The sequence below is a fragment of the Pelophylax lessonae genome (genome assembly GCF_965119305.1).
Source record: "Pelophylax lessonae genome assembly, chromosome: 8".
Lineage (NCBI taxonomy): Eukaryota > Metazoa > Chordata > Amphibia > Anura > Ranidae > Pelophylax > Pelophylax lessonae.
The window spans coordinates 236641720-236662802 of record NC_138775.1 but is presented as its reverse complement, the minus strand read 5'-3'; the positions used below and the strand labels follow the sequence as shown (position 1 = coordinate 236662802).

The following is a 21083-nucleotide window of genomic DNA, read 5'->3' as shown; positions in this document are numbered from 1 at the left end:
GTTAACATTTAATTGACACCCCCTGCGTATCGCATATGGCAGTGTGAACTGCCAGATGTGGGTTTGCGATGCGGGAACAGGCTGCGAATTCGCAGCCTTCCCGCATCGCACAAGTGTGACCCGGGAATTAAAGTGATTGCAAAGTCTCTTTTTTTTTTGTTTGTTTTTTTTAAATGTTATACTTGCCTCCTCTGTGCAGTTGGTTTTGCACAGGGCAGCCCGGATCCTCCTCTTCTTGGGTCCCTCTTCTGTGCTCCGGGCCCCTCCCTCTTGTTGAGTGCCCCCACAGCAAGCAGCTTGCTGTGGGGGCACCTGAGCTGAGTCACAGCTCCCTATGTCTATTCTGACACGGAGCTGCGACCAGCCCTCTCCTGATTGGCTGACTGTCTTTTAATGACAGAAGCAGGAGCCAATCGCGCCACGCTGCTGTCTCACCCAATAGGGAGGAAGAGTCCCGGGCAGCTGAGACACTCTTACAACATCGCTGGATAAAGATGGGCTCAGGTAAGTATTAGGGGGGCTGCTGTACACAGAAGGTTTTTTTTTTTATCTTAATGCATAGAATGCATTAAGATAAAACCCTTTGCCTTTACAATACCTTTAACACAATGGCCTGGGGAAATGGGAAAGGGGCATTACTTGGTGTCCTTACATACCATGCTGCACATAAAAATGCACTGAAAACTCATGTGCAGTAATGTGCGCATTTATATGCATTAATGTGTATTGCGGTGCAAACAAAGCACACAGAAAGCCCTTGTTTTCTATGTGACTATCCATGACTTGCATTTATCCAGTGCAGAAAAATGCAGGTCACTTGGCATGGTGTGAACTAGCCCTGTCAGGGTTAAGTGTGCCAGGTACTGCTGATTAACCTTTGCAGAAGCAAACAATAACTTAGAAGCAGACAGAAATATGGGACACTGGAAAGACAGGACATACCACGCTCTATTAGGTTTTTTTTCCCCCTATTTTTACTTTATTCTACACCAGTACCACATGACTTTGGTTGTTTGCAGATTTTGTTTGTCTAGTAACCTTCCAGATGTGGGTAAAAACAATATATATTTTTTACCTACGCACCGCATCACGATCACACTCAGTTTATGTGAACCGATGCGAGTGTCTATGTTAAGTTGACACCCCAAAAACAGTTTAAAACGCAGTGTTGAATCGGATGGTATGGGTGTGAACACTCATGCAATCAGTTTCAAATGTGGAAAAAATGGTGCCTGCACCTTTGTGTGGGTGCACTGCAATTGCAATGCAAAGAATCACATGTGATTTCAACAGAAATGCGGTGTGTGAACCAGGGCTTAAAGCGGAGTTCCAGCCTTTTCACTCACCTGTCCCACGGTCCAGCAAATGCGGCCGCCCGAAGCCTCGATCCTCTTCCCTCTGGTCTCGGCCGTGCCGGCATCACTGGTGTGGGCACCCGGCTGTGACAGTTTGCAGCTTCACAGCCGGGTACGCACTGCGCATGCGCGAGTTGCGCTGCGTGTCTTGATTGTCCGACAATCTTCTGGGACCTCTGACATGTCCCAGAAGATTGCAGGGAGGGAGGGGGAGAGGAGAACTTCTGTTCAGGGCGCCGTGGCGCTCCGAGCAGAAGTGGGAGCAGGTACCTGTCAAAACTAGGTACCCGCTCCCCCCCCAAAAAAATGACATGCCAAATGTGGCATGTCAGGGGGTTATTACTACCTAAAACGGAAGTTCCACTTTTGGGTGGAACTCCGCTTTAAGAAATACTTAAATAACTGTTTCCTATTGCATAAAAATAAGTTGTTATAAGTTGGATTTCCAGATTTAAAGTGCAAGTAAACCCTCTTTGTTTTCAATCAAGGAAGCTGCCATCTTGGCCAGTTGCAATCTTCAACTACCATGATGCTGTACATGTGATCAGTTATGGCACCAGCCATTGAACGGTTTGACAGTTTAGTTCAGAGCACAAACAATGTGACAGTTACTTTCCCGGCATGTGCCGGGAATGTAACTGTTTTTTGAAACTGTTAAAACATATGGTTTACTTACGCTTTAAAACCAACTGTATCTTCTAAAAAATCTTCTCTAAAACCAGCAGTGATTAGAGCAGCTGCTGGGAACTTGAGGCAATAAATGAAAAACTGGTAAACTTTAACACTAAATAATTTCTCCCCCTACTCCTCAAAAAAAAAAAAAAAAAACTCTTTAGATTACATACACAATCCATAATGAATGCTGCTGCAAGACTTACCCACCTTACCAACCGTTCAGTGTCCTCCACCCCTCTCTGCCAATCCCTTCACTGGCTTCCACTCACCCAACGAATAAAATTCAAAGTGCTAACAATAGTTTACAAAGCCATCCACAACTCTGCCCCCAGCTACATCACTAACCTGATCTCAAAATATCAACCAAGCCGCTCTCTTCGGTCCTCCCAAGACCTCCTGCTCTCTAGCTCCCTTGTCACCTCTTCCCATGCTCGCCTCCAGGATTTCTCCAGAGCTTCTCCCATTCTTTGGAACTCTCTACCCCAATCTGTCCGACTGTCCCCTAATCTATCCATCTTTAGCCGATCCCTGAAAACCCTTCTCTTTAAAGAACCTACCCGGCTACTAACTAATAACACTGTTTCACTTGCTCCATCAGCTCATCCCCCACAGCTATTGCCTTTTGTATCAACTGACCCTCCCTTTTAGATTGTAAGCTCTAACGAGCAGGGCCTTCTGATTCCTTTTGTTCCAAATTGTATTGTAACTGTAATGTCTGCCTTCATTTTGTTAAGTGCTGCGCAAACTGTTGGAGCTATATAAATCCTGTATAATAATAATAATAATAATAATTACATACCTTAATGGCATTGAGCAGAAGATTCTTTTCTGTCTGTTTCTTCTTTTCAGTCTGTTTCATTTTCCTGGCATCTCTGTCTGCTGTCCTCTGTAAATAGAATAAGACTTTGGTATTCACTGTAAACTCCTTTTCCTGTAGTCCACTGATGGACACAGGACGTCCTATATCATTAGGTTAAACTGTTACCTACAGGATTTTTTGACTCTGGCATACAAACTATAGGCCAGCACAGGACAACCCATTCTACTACCAGTATGCCTCAGTTTTATAACAAAGCAACACTGAAAACATTAACATAAACATAGAGGGGTGACACCAATGTCCTCAATAGGATACAGGAAGTTTTAAAGCTTCAGGATGTCCAATAGCAGTCAAAATGATGGATAGGCAATATAGCAAACAAACAAGAATCAGGAGTAAAGCAGGACCTGGCTGTGAGAACAAAGCTTTAGAAAGGGCTTTCAACAGCTCACTGGTTAGGTCCTTGAATAAAAGGTGCATCCTCCATCTGTATGGTAGTCCCATTGTAAAGACAAAGAGGCTGGGTTCTTTCTGGAAACAGACCATTTCATAATGGCATAGAACTAGGTGGTTCCACAACTTTTATGCCTCCCATCCTGTTCTTGGACAATCAGCATCTCCTATGACACATTCTATTGTCATTAGATTTAGGTGTCTTCCCAATACTCATTAGAACTGAAGAAGTGGCTTGGATGAGCCGTGAAAACTTTTCAACATTACAGAACACGTCTACCAGCTAGATATTACAGAACAAATACTACCAGCTAGACCATGAGCTGGATAAATGAGAGCACTCACTGTCTTCTTTATAATGGCACCAAAATACAAAGCTTCAAAGCTGCCATTGTCCTCCAACTGTCTCATCCCAGAAGAGGTACTACAGCCTGCAGATTACACACGCCTCTCACCTGCAGTTTATCTGCCTTTGTTCTGGTTTCCACCAGCTTTTTCTCACTTGGGTTGATCCGTAAACCTTCATCGCACCACTTCAAAGCTTCTAAATAATTCTTTATTTCCATGTAGCATAAAACACCTGAAATACAGCAGAAAAATGGTCAGTACAAGGGCAAACCTTTGTTTGTTGTCTGTCTTCCTGGGACTGTCGCATCCTGACCACCGGGGTATTGCTGGAATATGAATTTCCTGCATTCTTCATATACAGTGCACCTGGAAAGTATTCACAGCGCTTCACTTTTTCCACATTTTACAGCCTTATTCCAAAATGGATTAAATTCATTATTTTCAAACTTCTACAAACAATACCCCATAATGACAATGTGAAAGAAGTTTATTTGAAATTTTTGCAAATTTATTAAAAATAAAAATATCCCATGTACATAAGTATTCACAGTCTTTGCTCAATACATTGTTGAAGCACCTTTGGCACCAATTACAGCCTCAAATCTTTTTTGAGTATGATGCTACAATGATGCTACAAGCTTGGGACACCTATTTTTGGGCAGTTTCTACCAATCTTCTTTGCAAATCCATTTTGAGATCTCTCCAGAGATGTTCAATCGGGTTCAAGTCTGGACCACCCAGGGACATCCACAGAGTTGTCCCGTAGCCACTCCTTTGTTATCTTGGCTGTGTGCTTAGGGTCTTGTTGTCCTGTTGGAAGATTAATCTTCTCCCCGATCTGAGGTCCAGAGTGCTCTGGTACAGCTTTTCATCAAGGATGTCTCTGTACATTGTTGCATTGATCTTTCCCTTGATCCTGACTAGTCTCCCAGTTGCCACCAACATGCTTTACTGTAGGGATGCTATTGGCCAGGTGATGAGAGGTGCCTGGTTTCCTTCAGACATGATGCTTGCCATTCAGGCCAAAGAGTTCAATCTTTGTTTCACCAGACCAGAGAATTTTGTTTCTCATGGTCTCAGAGTTCATGTGCCTTTTACTGGAGGAGTGGCTTCTGTCTGGCCATTTTACCATACAGGCCTGATTGCTGGAGTGCTGCAGAGATGGTTGTTCTTCTGGTAGGTTCTCCTCTCTCCACATAAAAACGCTGGAGCTCTGTCAGAGTGACCATTGGGTTCTTGGTCAACTCCCTAAGGTCCTTCTCCCCCCAATTGCTCAGTTTGGCCAGGCAGCCCGCTCTAGGAAGAGTCCTGGTGGGTCCAAACGTCTTCTATTTATGGATGACGGAGGCCACTGTGCTCATTGGGACCTTCAATGCTGCAGACATTATTCTGTACCCTTCCCCAGATCTGTGCCTCGATACAATCCTGTCTCAGAGGTGTACAGACAATTCCTTGGATTCATGGCTTGGTTTGTGCTCTGACATGCACTGTTAACTGTGGGTCCTTACATATACACAGGTGTGTGCCTTTCCAAAATCATGTCCAATCAACTGAATTTACCACAGGTGGATTCCAATCAAGTTGTAGAAAGATCTCAAGGATGATCAGTGGAAACAGGATACACCTGAGCTCAATTTCGAGTGTCATGGCAAAGGCTGTGAATATTTATGTACATGGGATTTTTTTTGTTTTTTATTTTTTTTAATAAATTTGCAAGGGTTTCAATCAAACTTCATGTTGTAATTATGGGTATCGTTTGTAGAATTTTTACAACAACAGAGAATTGAATCCATTTTGGAATTAGGCTGTAACATAACAAAATGTGGAAAAAGTGAAGCGCTGTAAATACTTTCCGGATGCACTGTATTCTTCTAAGGAACCCACAGCCAAATGTTAGTGACAATGTTACTGGCCTTTAATGGAGCCTGTATGAATTTATGTATATAAAGAATACAATACACAGGAAACACAAAGTTCAGCTTCCAAAAAATACATGCGTATTACTTGCTCAAACAATAGAAATACAGAAAGGAACGCCAGACCAAAACCAGAAGAAAAAGTCCAAGGTCATTTTACTTCTTGTATTAAAAAAAAAAAAAAGTAATATAAAAACAAGTCAATGCATTTCAGGGGCAACACCACTCCCTCTTCATCATGGCTGAACACAGGATAAAACTTGGATGGACTCTGAGAAATCAGTGACTATAAATGCTTCAGTTGCTGCTCAGGAACTGTTACTCCATGTTAGTCCTCCCACGTTTTATCCTGTGTTGAGCCCCGAGGAAGGGACAGTATGTTGCCCCTGAAATGTTACAAAAGGGACACGCTAGGTCTCTTCTGCATTAAAGTTATTTACCTGCCTGTCCGCTCCTGTACAGTGAGCTCACTGTACGAGTTCAGTAAAGCCAAGATGACTGAACCCCTGTGCATGCGCAGGAGTGACATCATCTCAGCCATCCAATGAAAGCAGCTGGCAATCTATGCCAGAAAGCTGGCCGCCTGAAGATGTCATTGGCCGATAGGGAGCTTCAGGATGCCATATCGCTGGAGTAAGGGTGAGTTTAGCTCCGCCTTATGGAAAGTTTATTCTCTTAAAAAAGAAAAAAAGGAGCACTTTGTCCTGCAGCAGTTCATTAATTAAACCAGCAGAGAGAAACATATCACCACCAAATGTCAGTTTATAATTATTTTGCAATGCAAATCAAAATTCACTGTGTGGCCATTCTAAATAATAATTTCCCAGAGTGACTAAATATCTCTGCTCTATGCACATTTCTATCATGGCAGCGACCATTTAACCACTTGCCGACCGCTCACTGAGCTGGTACTGCGGCAAAGTGGCTCGCTATTGTCCAGCGTTATTGTCTCGCTCCCGCTGTATTCAGACACAGCGGGAGTCGGGCCAGGGGAGGAGAGGTGGTGATCACCGCCGCTCTTCCCCAATCGTCGGGGATCGAGTGAGGAAATCCGCCCAATTGTGTAAACAAAGCAGGCGGATCTCCTAAGTGACAGACAGGGGCAGATTACAGGATTCAGCATAGCTGAACTTGCGATCTGTGTCTGTGTCACACAATCCTCTCCCCCCACACACGTCAGTAAGCATGAGGCATACATTTAACCCCTTGATCACCAATAAAGTTAACCCCTTCCCTGCCAGTGTCATTATTACAGTAACAGTGCATATTTATAGCACTGATTACTGTAGTAATGTCACTGGTACCCCCAAAAGTGTCAAAAATGTCAGTTAGGGGTCCGATCTGTCCGCCGCAATGTCGCAGTCCCGCAAAAAAAAAAAAAAAAAAAAAACGCAGATCGCCGCCATTACTAGTAAAAAAAAATAAACAATAAAAATGACAAATCTTTCCCGTAGTTAGTAGCTGCGAAACCAATCAAAATACGCTTATTGTGATTTTTTTACCAAAAATATGTTGCAGAAAACAAATTTTCCCTAAAATGTTAAAAAAAATTTATTTTTATTTTTTGGGAATGTTATATATCAGAATGTAAAAAATATTGTTTTTGTTTTTCATAATTGTCGCTATTTTTTTCAAAAATTAAAAATCGCACAGGTGATCAAATACCGCCAAAAGAAAGCTCTATTTGTGGGGAAAAAAAAGACATACATTTAATTTGGGTACAGCGTCGCACGACCGCGCAATTGTCCGTTAAAGTAACGCAGTGCCGAATCGCAAAATATAGCCTGGTCAGGAATGGGGTAAAATCTTCCGGTCTTAAAGCGGTTAAAAATATGCTCATTGAGGATTTTTTTGTCAAAGACATGTAGCTAAATACATTTTGCCCTAAATATATGACAAAAATTTAATATATTGGATATTTTTTAACTGTCAAAGTAGAAAATGGCAATTTTTTCGCAAGATTTTCGCTATTTTTTTATTAATATCGCAAAAAATGAAAAACGCAGAGGTGATCAAATACCACCAAAAGGAAGCTCTGTTTGTGAGAAAAAAAGGACGTACATTTCGTTTGGGTACAGGGTTGCATGACCGCGCAATTGTCAGTTAAAGTCGCGCAGTGCCAAGTTGCAAAAAGTGGCCTGGACGTAAAGCAGGAAAATCCTCCGGTGGTAAAGTGGTTAAACGGGACATTTTCAAAGAGCTGGTTTTCACTGACAATCACCCCGCAACAGTAGCATGAATGCAAAATGTAAATGTGATTTCCACATGTATGTACAGTGTTCAATAACATGTTGATATAGCTTTATATGTAGAGATCTGGGGAGAACAGTGTCCTCAGGGCAAGGCCGACACAGAGGCAGCCACCTCGGGTGCTGAGGTGCTAGGGATGCAGTTGAGGAGAGAGCCGAGTATCACCAGTCAAGCATTTTCTGGTAGAGTAAAAATATATGCTGTGAAATATTATAAATATTTAAAGAATAAAAAAAATAATTACCCCGAATTATGGCTTTTAGGTGGTCTGGTTTCTGTTTTCTTGCAGCAACTGCATCATTAAGAGATGAGCGGTAGTTACCTATGACGAAAGACATCAGCAGCTGAGTACAACACATTTCTGTGGCAGCAGAAGAGGTGACTGGTGGACTGCAGTGCCTTGGCAAACAGTTTGGGACCTTTTACTTTTCTACATTTGTTAACTACAACTACACCTGCAGTATTTAATACATTAGTAGCATATGGGTATCATCAGTAACACTTATTCTTCAACAGCTTGTGCCCTTAAATAACCATTACTAGTTAACGTAACCTTAACACTTAAAGTGGTTGTACAGATAAAAGTTTTTTTACCTTAATGCATCATTATCTGCAATAAGGTAAAACAATATAAAATAAAATCTTTAGTAGCCCCCCAAAAAAAACATACCCGAGCCGGATCTCCATCCAGCGCTGTGCACATCTGCAGCATCTCTCCTCTCCCCTGTTTCACAGGCTTAGCTGAACAAAAAACAGTGAGCAGAAAGCCAAGGCAGCCCGTGTGTCTGAATAGGTGCAAACAGCCCAGCTCCAGAGCAAGACTGCATGAGTGCCCCCATAGGAAGTGGGGAACACTAGAAAAAGCGGTTAGGTGCTGCTCTGTGCAAAGCCACTGCACAGAGCAGGCAAGTATGACATGTTTATTTAAATGAAAAAATGTAAGGCTTTACAATCACCTTAAAAAGCATAACTTAAAAATGAGCTATTGACATTTAACCTTAACACTTTGCCTAACACTCAAATTGAACTCTCCCAATAACCTTAAAGAGGAACTGAATTCTGAAAGCGGTACCCCAAAAAGACGGAGTAAAAAGACTAGTCACCAACATTGCCCGTGGTCTCCCTGCAAGGATTTTTCCCTTCTAACCTACCTTACCACTGTACCCCTGTGAGGAGTTGGCCAGCTGGGTAGAGGCTGGGCTCTGTATCCTCATGTCATTGCCTTCAGCAAGAACAAAAGGGAGCAACACAGCAGTGACATCACCAAACCTCACTCCAAGTCTCCTGAGCCTAGAGGCAGCACTACCTTAGTCTCATACTGCAGATATACAGCTATGAGGCTACAGGTATTGGAGTGCCTAGGCACACTCACATACCAGAAGTTCATTGCTATTTTTTTTTTTAGAGGAAATCTATACAAAAGGTACATTTTCAGGGTACTGCTAAAGCACGGTTAACATTTTTAAATTGCCCCTATAAAATGGAAAGCCTTAGCATTTTGAATTGAGGTCTCTTTAAACTGGAAACTAATCCTGTATCCTATTAACCATACAAAGGTGCCTGGATGTGGCTTCACACGTGTTTGCAATTATTTTCAACAAAAATTTCTGTTTTTAACCTGAAATTAAATTAATAAATGAAATCACTGAAATAAAAAAAAAGTTTTTATTAGATGGGGGGTGGAATGGGGAATTGTATATTGCTCTATAGATCTGGACTCTGGACCCGTGCCTCTGTACATTTGCTAGATTACAAATTAATCTGAGTGGTTGCCATTATTCCCCATAAGTGCCACAGACAGTAATAACAACATGACAGTAGTCATATGCTCTCCAAAACATTAAAAATGGCTGGATTTCCATTTAAAGTCCAGCCAAACTTTTTGGATTGCATAATCCTTTAACCTACCTAAATAAAACTGTGCTGCCGCCCTGTTGGTGTACAGGACCGCATTCAGCTCCTGGTCCTTGCTGTTTTTCTTGATTCCCTCTGTATATGCCTCAATGGCTTTCTTGTAATTCTTCTCTTTAAAATGGTCATTGCCCTCTTCTTTGCAGGATCTGGCCAGTTCTGTTGCAGGAACACAGACAGTGATTGTGAAGAAGATATGAACACTCAGCTAAAAGAATGATCAGAGTAACTTGTGGATAAAAACTACATTACAATTCATGACATAGGCAAAGGTTTCAGAAAAATATCATTTGTTCCATGTAGTCATCATGCACAAAGCAATTCTAGTTCATACTCATTGTTACCATGCATAATAGGGGATTACAAAGAAATACAGTTTATCAATAGAATTTACTTTCATATGTACACGAGTACTGAGTACTTAAGGAGATCTCAAGTCAAAAATGGATTGCTTCCCTACAAATGCTTTTAAAAGCACTCCTGGTGCAACCATCTTACTGATTCTCCACTGTTTCTGAGTTTGTTCACAGCGATGGCCACATTCTGCATGAGGCAGGGGCACTGACTGGCTGCTGTCTGGAAGGGTTGTGTTCAGTATCAAGTAGAGGTATTGGATTGGCTGATACCTGCTGATTACCCTCTATATCCTGGTCTAGCCATTGGGTAGGATAGATCCTGCGTGAGGCAGAAGCACTGATTGGCTTCCGATGACGCTTTCCTCACCATTGACAGGCTGCCTCTGTCTAAGCAGCCATTCTGTGCCTCGATATATATATGGAACCAAGTGGGTCAAAAAAGTATATAAGACCCTTTATCACTTTATTATACTTTAGGAGCAAGGGGGATGAGGTTTAAGGTATGCTTTAATAAGACTGTACTGTGGGTTAAAAATTAAAACCTGGTAAGGTAATCAGTAAAAGATTTTATTGCTGACAGATTCCTCATGTTGAGCTGGCTGAGCGGTAGAGCAGACCAATGAAGTATCGCATATAGATGTGTTGTGTTTGCCCTGTAACTAGGACTCCACAAAGCAGCCAGAAAATTAGCAACCTCCAGACCTGGGTGCCGGTCTTGGCTCAGCCATGCTGACAAGGCCCCTTAACCACTTCAGCTCCAGGTTTTATCCCCTTTGTAACAAGACCATTTTTTGCTATTCGCCATTGTACTACTTTAACTGATAATTGCCTGGTCATGCAGCACTGTACCAAAACAAAATTTATATCAAATAGAGCTTTCTTTTGCTGGTATTTGATTACCATTGTTTTTTATTATTTCTTGCTTTATAAATGGAAAAAAAAAGACCGAAAATTTTCAAATGAAAATATTTTCTACTGTTATAAGGCATATCCAATTAAAAATATTAAAAAATCTAAAATTCTTCAGAAATTTTGGCCAGAATGTATTCTGCTACTGTGAATCCTTAAGTTTTCTTGGCTGCTGCAAAGTTTCAGCTCCCTTCTTAAATTTTCTATAGGAATAAAAGGTCTGGAGACCGACTAGGCCACTCCATGACCTTAATTCTTCTTCTTTAGCCACTCCTTTGTTGCCTTGGCCGTATGTTTTGGGTCATTGTCATGCAGGAAGACTCATTAATTACCCATCTTCAGTGTTCTGGCTGAGGGAAAAAGGTTCTCATGTAAGATTACACAATACATGGCCCCATCCATTGGCTCCTCAATGCAGCAAAGTTGGCCTGTATCTTTAACAGAGAAATAGCCCCAAAGCATAATGTTTCCACCTCAGTGCCTGACTGTAGGGATGGTGTTCTTTAAAGTCATAGTCAGCATCTTTCTTCCTCCAAACACGGCGAGTCAAGTTAATGCCAAAGAGCTAATTTTTTCTCATCTGACCACAGCACTTATTCCCAATCCTTCTCCAATTTAGATGTTCATTGGTAAACTTCAAACGGGCCTGTACACGTGCCTTCTTGAGAATGGGGACCTTGCAGGATTTCAATACATGGTGGCGTATTGGGTTACCAATGTTTTTTTGGGTGACTGTGGTCCCAACTGCCTTGAGATCATTCAGAAGCTCCTCACGTGTAGTTCTGGGCTGATCCCTCACTTTTCTCAAAATCATCCTTACCCCCATGAGGCAAAATCTTGCATGGAGATTCAGACCGAGGGCGAATAATGTTTTTTTGTATTTTTTCCATTTGCAAATAATGTTGTCTCCTTCTCACCAAGCTTCTTGCTGATGGTCTTGTAGCCCATTCCAGTCTTGTGTAAGTCTACAATCTTGTCCCTGACATGCTTTGTTAGCTCTTTGGTCTTGCCCATGATCGTGAGGTTTGAATGAAAGAAAGATTCTGTGGACAGGTGTCTTTTATGCACAAAAGTTGTCGTAAGAGAACCTTCCTAAATTGACAGGACTAATCTGTGTACCACATGAGCACAAACTGTAGGTAGACTGTGGGAGCCGGAGGCCTTCGGTCATGAGCACTTTGTGATCGATCCTGTGATATGCTGTAAAGGTCTTTGGTGTATCTTTTTTTTTTCCATTTTATGCTATTATGGCAGACTATTGGGATTGTTGTACCACTGTTTAATGTCTTTGTTACTCACTTTTGTACTCTAAAACGTTTTTCAATAAAAACCATTGAAAAAGACTGTGGGAGCCAGAATTATTGTTGGTTGGTAGGGGATCAAATACTTATTTTACTCACTAAACTGCAACTCAATTATAACATGTATCATGTTTTTTTTCTGTATTTTTGGTTGATATTCTGTCTCTATCATTTAAAATACACCTTTGATAAAAGTTATAGACCCTTAATTTCTTTGTAAGTGGGCAAACTTACAAAATTTGCAGGGATCAAATAATTATTTCCCCACTGTACCATACCAGGCTGATGCCCCTGGAAACTGGAAATCACAGAAGTAGGCACATGGCGTCAACGTCCCGCCTCGTCCAATCAGGGAACGCTTTGCATTCATTCAAAAGATGCAAAGCATTCTCTGAATGACGCCTGTGCTGAGCAGTTGACCTCCTGTGATTAGAATGCTGCAGGGCAGCTGCTCGGTACAGGACGTAGAAGTCAGTGGGGATCACTGGAGCAGTGGTACCCACTTCATTGATTTCCAGCTTCTAGGGGCATTGGCCAGGTGTGGTATATTCATAGTTACACTGGTCAAAGCTGGGCCAATGCAACTATGTATAAAATTATTCTTGGAACTATTCTTTAACAAAAAATAATAATTTAAGGAAAGGAAACTGCTGCAACTAAGCATTTTAAATACTTCAGTTTTCTGTGCTTTTACATTTCAAATCTGTAAAGAAAAGCGCACGCAACCTCGGGCAATAACGCTTTAATAAAGGACAATAACACAGTACATTGGAATTGCACTCACACTTTTCCTTTAAGACAATCGCTTTACAGCATTCCAACAGGAGCTACTCGCTCCTCCCGTCCCTCCAGATGGTGACTCTGCGGTCTCCTCATCCGCGGCTGCCACCGCTGTATCCCCGCTCTCCTTCACTTCCTGTGTTGCCTGGTCACCGGATGCCGGTTCTAGTGCGCCTGCGCACTATACCAACGTGATCTACAGCGCCTCAGGAGAGCCTCAGCCAAAGCCGGAGCCACAAGTTGTACGGAGCTGCGAGGTGGGGGATTCAAGACACGGGTGCACTGCCTCTGCTGTTACTATGTTACTTACTAGTCCATAGTAACAGCAGAGGCAGTGCACCCGTGTCTTGAATCCCCCACCTCGCAGCTCCGTACAACTTGTGGCTCCGGCTTTGGCTGAGGCTCTCCTGAGGCGCTGTAGATCACGTTGGTATAGTGCGCAGGCGCACTAGAACCGGCATCCGGTGACCAGGCAACACAGGAAGTGAAGGAGAGCGGGGATACAGCGGTGGCAGCCGCGGATGAGGAGACCGCAGAGTCACCATCTGGAGGGACGGGAGGAGCGAGTAGCTCCTGTTGGAATGCTGTAAAGCGATTGTCTTAAAGGAAAAGTGTGAGTGCAATTCCAATGTACTGTGTTATTGTCCTTTATTAAAGCGTTATTGCCCGAGGTTGCGTGCGCTTTTCTTTACAGATTTGAATTGTTTTGATCCGCCCCCCCCCCCCCGGTGGAGTGAGAGAGGAGCAGCAGCAACCAGGACATTTCAGCCAAAAAAACATACAAACAAAGGAGGTGAATACATGGACAGCGCCATGGGCTGGTGAAGTACTCCTCTTTGTACTTGTTGCATATCAGCATGTGCAGGATCTGTCCTTTTTGACTGTGCTTTTACATGCAATTTAAGTTGGTGGCAGGCTGTATTTAAGGTAAATGTCTTTTAATAGCTTCCTAAACATTTTATACTACCTTCAGGATCGTCAGTCAAAATCGACTGCAGACAAGCCAGCTCCGGGGTTTGCTCTCCATTGACCTCATCTGGAGCTTTCTTCATGAACATGGGAATCTTATCAAATTCCTTCAAGGAATGCAAAAAACACTCATAAATCTCACAATAAATCACCTATTTACCATTACAGAATATTTCATAATGATCTCTCTCGGTTTATGTGTACCTATATACAAAAAAAATTGGGATTGCACAAGAGAACTGCTATTTGCACTGAACAAAGGTCAGCAATCTACAGTAACCGATCAGATTTTAATTAACTGCAGTTAGATCTGGTAAGTTTTTGTAAATACACGGCTTCACCAATGTCTAAAATTTCTGTTTGAAGGAGTCGAGTGGAAAATTGAAGGACGAAAATCACCTGCATCCAATCAGATGCAGTTACTGTTTAGGTATTTTAAAAGTGGCTAATATTGGCTTTCAGAATAAAATAGCCCACAGCAAAAGATTTGTCCTTCCATGGTATTTTCATGGATGAAGGAATCTGATATATTAAAAGGGGTTTCCAAACACCAGACATTAAGGCTCCGTTCACATCTAGGCGTTTTGGGGCGTTTTTGGGGCGTTTTTCTGCTCTAGGATAAGCTCTCAAAACGCCCAACAAGACAAATCCTATTCATTTCAATGGCCCCTGTTCACATCTGAGCGTTTTGACGCTGTATACAAAACGCCCAACGCTCAAAAAAGTACATGAGCTTCTTTTTGGGCAGATTACAGGCGTTTTCCATTGATCTCTATTCAATCTAAAAACGCCTGCACAAAAATCGCGGTAAAAATCGCGGTAAAAAACGCCGCAAAAATCGCGGTAAAATCGCGGTAAAAAACGCGCGAAAAACGCTACGCTCAGGTGTGAATGTAGCCTTACTAACACTGGTGAACACAATACCTGATACAGCTGTGCATAGTAACCAATTAGCTTCTAGGTTTTAGTCCTGGTTCACACCATTGCGACTCGTCATGCAATTTGACAGATTCAGCCAGAGACTATTTATGGCAATGAAACCGTTCCTATCACCGCAGCTCATGTCGCATCGATTATGGAAAAGGTTTGTGCATTACTTTTGACAATTTAATTGCTACTTACATAGACTTCTATTATAAGAAGTTGCAATGAAATCGCCAGTGCAAATTGCACTGATATGCAGCTTTGAAATTGGGCTGACATAGCGTGATTTCAAAGCCACACCATTGTGAACTTAATGTTAAAGCTTAATTGAACAAGCTGTAGTTAGAAGCTGATTGGTGTACAATCTGGAACCAGTTTTAGTAATACCGCCTTCCCCATGTTAAAAGTTCAAGAAAGGCTGCTGCAGAGGCTGAATGACACAGCTGCTTTTTTCCCTCCCAATAGAAGTCCTGCTGTGCAAGAGATTATAGGAAAACAATCGCAAAGTTGACCATGCACTAGAACAATTACCAACAAATGTTCGTACAAACATTTGTACTAAGAAAAATTCTCACCAGTACATTCAATGATTTGACAAAGGTTGTTCAAAAGTACTTTTCAATTTTGATTCTAACATTCAATTTTGGAATAAATGTCATTTCCTGAATGAAAACCACATTCAATGCTCCCTCAGTCTTTTCCGTCACTGCAGTTTAAAAAGAAAACCAATTTGAACATGCAAAGAGATTGAAAACTAAATGAGCATTGCTGAAACAAATTTCTTCTAGTGTACAGTGGTGATCGAAAGGTAAAAATTTGTATTAATGTGCATAAAGAAACAATCCATGACACTGGCAGGTCTCAGCCTTGCAAAGGGGGCAGTGCATGCTATAAATTCTGCAGGGTGCCCAAACTTTTGCAGACGCCATTTTTTTTTTATTTTCTGTAATTTTGAAAGTGTCAATGATGGAAATAAAATCTAACTTTTGTTGACATATTATAAGAATGTCTAATCTGTAATTTGATGCCTTTTGGAGATTTTTCTATCTTTCCTTGGCTTCTTTATGCACATTAATACAAATTTTTACCTGGGGTGCCCAAACTTTCGATCACCACTGTATGGTCAGTTTTAATCAGATACAGGTGATTTGGACATCTATTGGGTAAAGGGACCCCCGCTGTACTTACCTTCATAGGTGATGAGCTGACAGTGCCCACACAGCCAGTGTAACGGTTCAGGAATTTGAAACCTCCCCTCTCCTCTCCTCTGCTGGGCTTCCATAACAGATTACAGCGATTCTGACTAATCAGCCCCGGCACAGAGAACTGCTCTAATCTAAGGGTCATTTTTTCTGAAAAGGTGAGCTCACCACTTTAAAAAGCCTCATTTAGGGTTTTTGTACCGATTATTTATCTGGATTTATGTTTTTGTGCAAGTTAAGTTGGTCATACACTAGCCGAAAACTCGTTCTAACTAATTTTCGAAAAATGAAAAATCGGCCATGACAGCAGACGATCGTGCCATCATGTAATGACCAAATTTTGAACGATAAATCGTTCAATGGACGTTTTTCGTTCGGTTTGTCACAAATGCCGAGTGCAAACACTTTGGTTGAGAAACACATTAACCTTTCAATTCATCGTTCGTTCGGCAGAATTTTCCAAACTGTTCCTTCGATTTTTTGGCTCTGAAAAGTTAAAAACTATTTTCTATTTGTGCCCATTAACTGGAGGAAAAACAAATAATCGGACCAAATGCCAGATTTTCAAACGATTTTCGGCTAGTATATGGCCAGCATTAATCTTTAAAGCTGAACTTCATATATGGCTATTTTTGCAGTTATTTTGATCCAGCTTTGACCAATGTAAGTATGAGCCATACCTGGCCGATCCCTGTGACCAATGTAAGTATGAGCCATACCTGGCCGATCCCTGTGACCAATGTAAGTATGAGCCATACCTGGCCGATCCCTGTGACCAATGTAAGTATGAGCCATACCTGGCCGATCCCTGTGACCAATGTAAGTATGAGCCATACCTGGCCGATCCCTGTGACCAATGTAAGTATGAGCCATACCTGGCCGATCCCTGTGACCAATGTAAGTATGAGCCATACCTGGCCGATCCCTGTGACCAATGTAAGTATGAGCCATACCTGGCCGATCCCTGTGACCAATGTAAGTATGAGCCATACCTGGCCGATCCCTGTGACCAATGTAAGTATGAGCCATACCTGGCCGATCCCTGTGACCAATGTAAGTATGAGCCATACCTGGCCGATCCCTGTGACCAATGTAAGTATGAGCCATACCTGGCCGATCCCTGTGGAACCTCACTTATTGCTGGGTAAGCAACCATCTATGTTCACAGTACGGCAGGGCAGCCACTTGGCTCTGGACCCAAAAGCTAGTGGGATCGGCTATGTATTCGCACAACCAGGGTTGCACCAATACCGACACCCGTATCGGTGCTGATACTAAGTATTTGCGCAAGTACACTTCTACTCGCGCAAATGCTCCGATACCTAAAACCAATATCTTTGCGGTGCAATTTGAGCCCATACAAAACGAATGGGCTAAAATCGCACTGCAAAGAACCGCATGTGATTTGAACAGGAATGCAGTGCGATTCCTGTCTGAATCACATGCAGTTTCTCGCACCCCTCCTGTATGAACTCAAGCTTGTCATAGTGACTTCAGCCTGGGTTCACACAGGAGTGGCGCGGGAAGCCGCATGCAATTTGGACAGGAATTACCCCACATTCCTGTTCAAATCTAATGTGATTCTTTGCATTGCAATTTGAGCCCATGCATTTTGTATGGGCTGAAATCGCACTGCAAAGGTATTAGTAATTGGTATTTGTGAGTACTGAAGTACAAGTTACAGTACTCAAACTCGCTGGTACAAAAAAAAAAAAAAAAACAGATATTAGTGCATCCCTGGGCACAATTCATACAAACATTGGTCAAGGCTGGGCTTATGTAACTATGCAAAATAAGCCATATCTGGAATTCAGCTTTACCGTACCATACAGACTGTCTATAGCACAGCATTAAGGTCTGAATTATATTTGTGTCTCTACAGAGCTTACTTTCAAAGGAAAAGTTTCTCTGCATATAAGAGCCAATCAAATTTCACCTTTCATCTTTCATTACTTAGGTAGCACAATGGCTAAATGGTTAGGACTTCTGCCTAGCAGCACTGGGGTCGTCAGTTCAAATCCCAGCCATGGCACTACTGAATGTATTTTGCATGTTCTCCCTCCGGGTACTCCAGTTTCCTCCTACACTCCAAAGAGGGTAGATTAAATGGCTTCTGTCTAAATTGACCCTACTATGTGTATGTATGGATGTGAGTTAGGGACCTTAGATTGTAAGCTCCTTGAGGACGGGGACTGATGTGAATCTACAATATATATGTGCAAAGCACTGCGTAAATTATTGGCACTATATATTTAAAAAAAAAAAAATTATATATATATATATATATATATAAAGGTTTCTATCATTTAGTACACCTCGTCTTTATTAAACAAAACCCAGAATCTTACCTCCTCCCATCGTTCTTCATTAAAGGCTCCCTTGTATTTATGGGTGCGGAATTTTTCCATAAACTGCTCCATGGTTTCATCTTCCTCTTCTGGCTTAGGATCCATGGCCACAACTAAAGATATAAGCAGGATAATTCTGAGGGTCCATGTAGTACTACAATGTACATCCAGCCAGTAAAGTGTCCTCTACTAGACAAGGCTATGGTTGGCAATTGTAGTAGAAATGTTAAGATGACCATACACAATACAATCTGATTGTACAATCCCTTTTAGATCTACCGCCAGCCATGTAATGCAAGAGCCAGTCTGATTTAATACAAATGCAATGAATAGTTTAGGTTTGTCCCCATATTACATAGTTTTGGTAAGTCTAAAGGAGATTGACAATTTCCTTGAAGCGTGTATGGCCAGCTTTAGGTCATAATGCAAAGTGTATCTTGTTCCTATAGTACATAGGCACTTTCCCTAGCTGTTATCAGGCCAGCAATGGCAGCACCCATGTTTCTCTATGGCATGTCCAAACTCCAGGCAAAGCTTTCTACTATTACAGAGCAAGAAAGGGATACAGCCCCTGGAAACTTTTTATTGCTGCCTGTGTCTCTATAGAGGAGTTTTTCCCTCTTTTCTGGTCAGGACAGGAAGTGATGGGACATTTCTCCAATGGGGACACAGATAACAAATACACATTTTTATAAAGTGAGGAGGGGGGGGGGGGGGGGTCAGAACTTCTGACAATGTTTTTATTGCTGTGTGTGTCTTCTTGTCCTGGTGACAACACCATTCCTTGTACTGGCATAACAGCCAGAAATAAAGACCTGTTAAAAAATGTAAAGTGTATCTATAGCCTTTTATAGCTTTGGATGGAATGGGGAAGAATTACAATCCTTGTTCTACTGCTATACGGGCCATGTTGCACATTTCCTTCACTTCCTGTCTGGTAAAAGAAGGTGTCACCAGGGCAAGAAGTGAGGGGAAAATCTCTCTAGTGGAGCCCCAGATAGCAGTAAAAACCTGACAGACTCTAAATTTTCCCCACTCTTTCCCAAACTAGAAAAAATAAAGCTATGTCCTAAGATATGACTGTAGCTAGGCTTTAAAACTGCCATGTCATGCAAATCTTTTAATAACTGATAAAAGGTACAAAAAAAAAAAATTGTAAAATAAATAATAATAATTGTAAAATAAATGTACCTACACACAGTGTGAGGATCTGTCTAACTGATCAGAGTTATAGACATTCAATCAGCCTCTCACACTCCACAACAATTGGGTGACCCTGATGAACTTGCCATCTGAAACCCATGTTTGGTCAAACTAAAATAGGACACAAGAGCTGCAAAGCCTGGAGGCCAGTAAGTAGTAAGTCCTGGCTGGGACTTGTAGTCCCACCCTCTCCGGTCACAGCTGATCTATACATGTAAACAAACAGCTAATACTTGTAAGTGTATTCCCCTGATCAAAACCGCGTCTTCTTGCTGGGACTTTTAGTCCTTCACTCTGCCGCCACAACTGACCTATAGATGTAAAAAAAATAGCTGATAACTGTAGGTGTAATCCCCTGATCCAAGTAGTGAGCGCAGGCTGAGACTTGTAGTCCCACACTCTCCTGTCACAGATGACCTATACATGTAAACAAACAGCTGATACCTGTAAGTGTATTTCCCTGATCAAAACTATGATTCCTTGCTGGGACTTGTAGTCCTTCACTCTCCAGCTACAGCTGATCTATACATGTAAACAAATAGCTGATAACTGTAGATGTAATCCCCTGATCCAAGTAGTGAGCGCAGGCTGAGACTTGTAGTCCCACACTCTCCTGACACGACTAGCCTCTGTACTGTATGTAAACAATAGCTGACACATGTGGGTGTAATCCCCTGAGCCACATAGTGAGTGTTAGCTGGGACTTGTAGTAAGTACTGGCTGGAACTTGTAGTCCCACACTCTTCAGCCACAAACATGGCTTACACATGTAAATAAACAGCTGATACCTGTAGGTGTAATCTCCTACTGTGCATAGTGAGTGCTGGCTGAGACTTGTAGTCCTACACTCTCCAGTAACAACTGACCTATACATGTAAACAAACAAGCATATACCTGTAGGCGAATTCCCCTCATTGCAGCAGTGAGTGCTGGCTGAGACTTGTAGTCCCACAATCTCCAGTCACACCTGATCTATACATGTAAACAAGCAGCTAATGCCTGTATATATAATCCACTGATCTAAGCAGTGAGTGCTGAGACTTGTAGTCTTACATTCTCCAGACACAACTATCCTACACATGTAAACAATAGCTGACACATGAAGGTGTAATCCCCTGATCTAAGTAGTAAGTACTGGCTGGAACTTGTAGTCCTACACTCTTCACCCACAGACATGGTTTACACATGTAAATAAACAGCTGATACCTGTAGGTGTAATCTCCTGCTGTGCATAGTGAGTGCTGGCTGAGACTTGTAGTCCTACACTCTCCAGTCACAACTGATTTATACGTGTAAACAAGCAGCTGATACCTGTAGGTTCAATCCCCCCATCTAAGCAGTGAGTGCTGGCTGAAACTTGTAG

General features: G+C 42.0%; 1 protein-coding gene across 1 annotated transcript in view; it reads right to left on the bottom strand.

Moving 5' to 3' along the window:
• The window catches only part of TTC4 (tetratricopeptide repeat domain 4), a 30504-nt gene that overhangs the window by 9150 nt on the left and 271 nt on the right, over nt 1-21083 (bottom strand). The window contains exons 2-7 of the mRNA XM_082265274.1: nt 18518-18630; nt 14042-14150; nt 9726-9887; nt 8062-8139; nt 3759-3883; nt 2830-2916 (exon numbers count right to left, since the gene is read on the bottom strand). Of these exons, the coding sequence (XP_082121400.1) occupies nt 2830-2916; nt 3759-3883; nt 8062-8139; nt 9726-9887; nt 14042-14150; nt 18518-18622 (666 nt within the window). The 5' untranslated portion in view covers nt 18623-18630. The remainder of the gene's footprint in view (nt 1-2829; nt 2917-3758; nt 3884-8061; nt 8140-9725; nt 9888-14041; nt 14151-18517; nt 18631-21083) is intronic.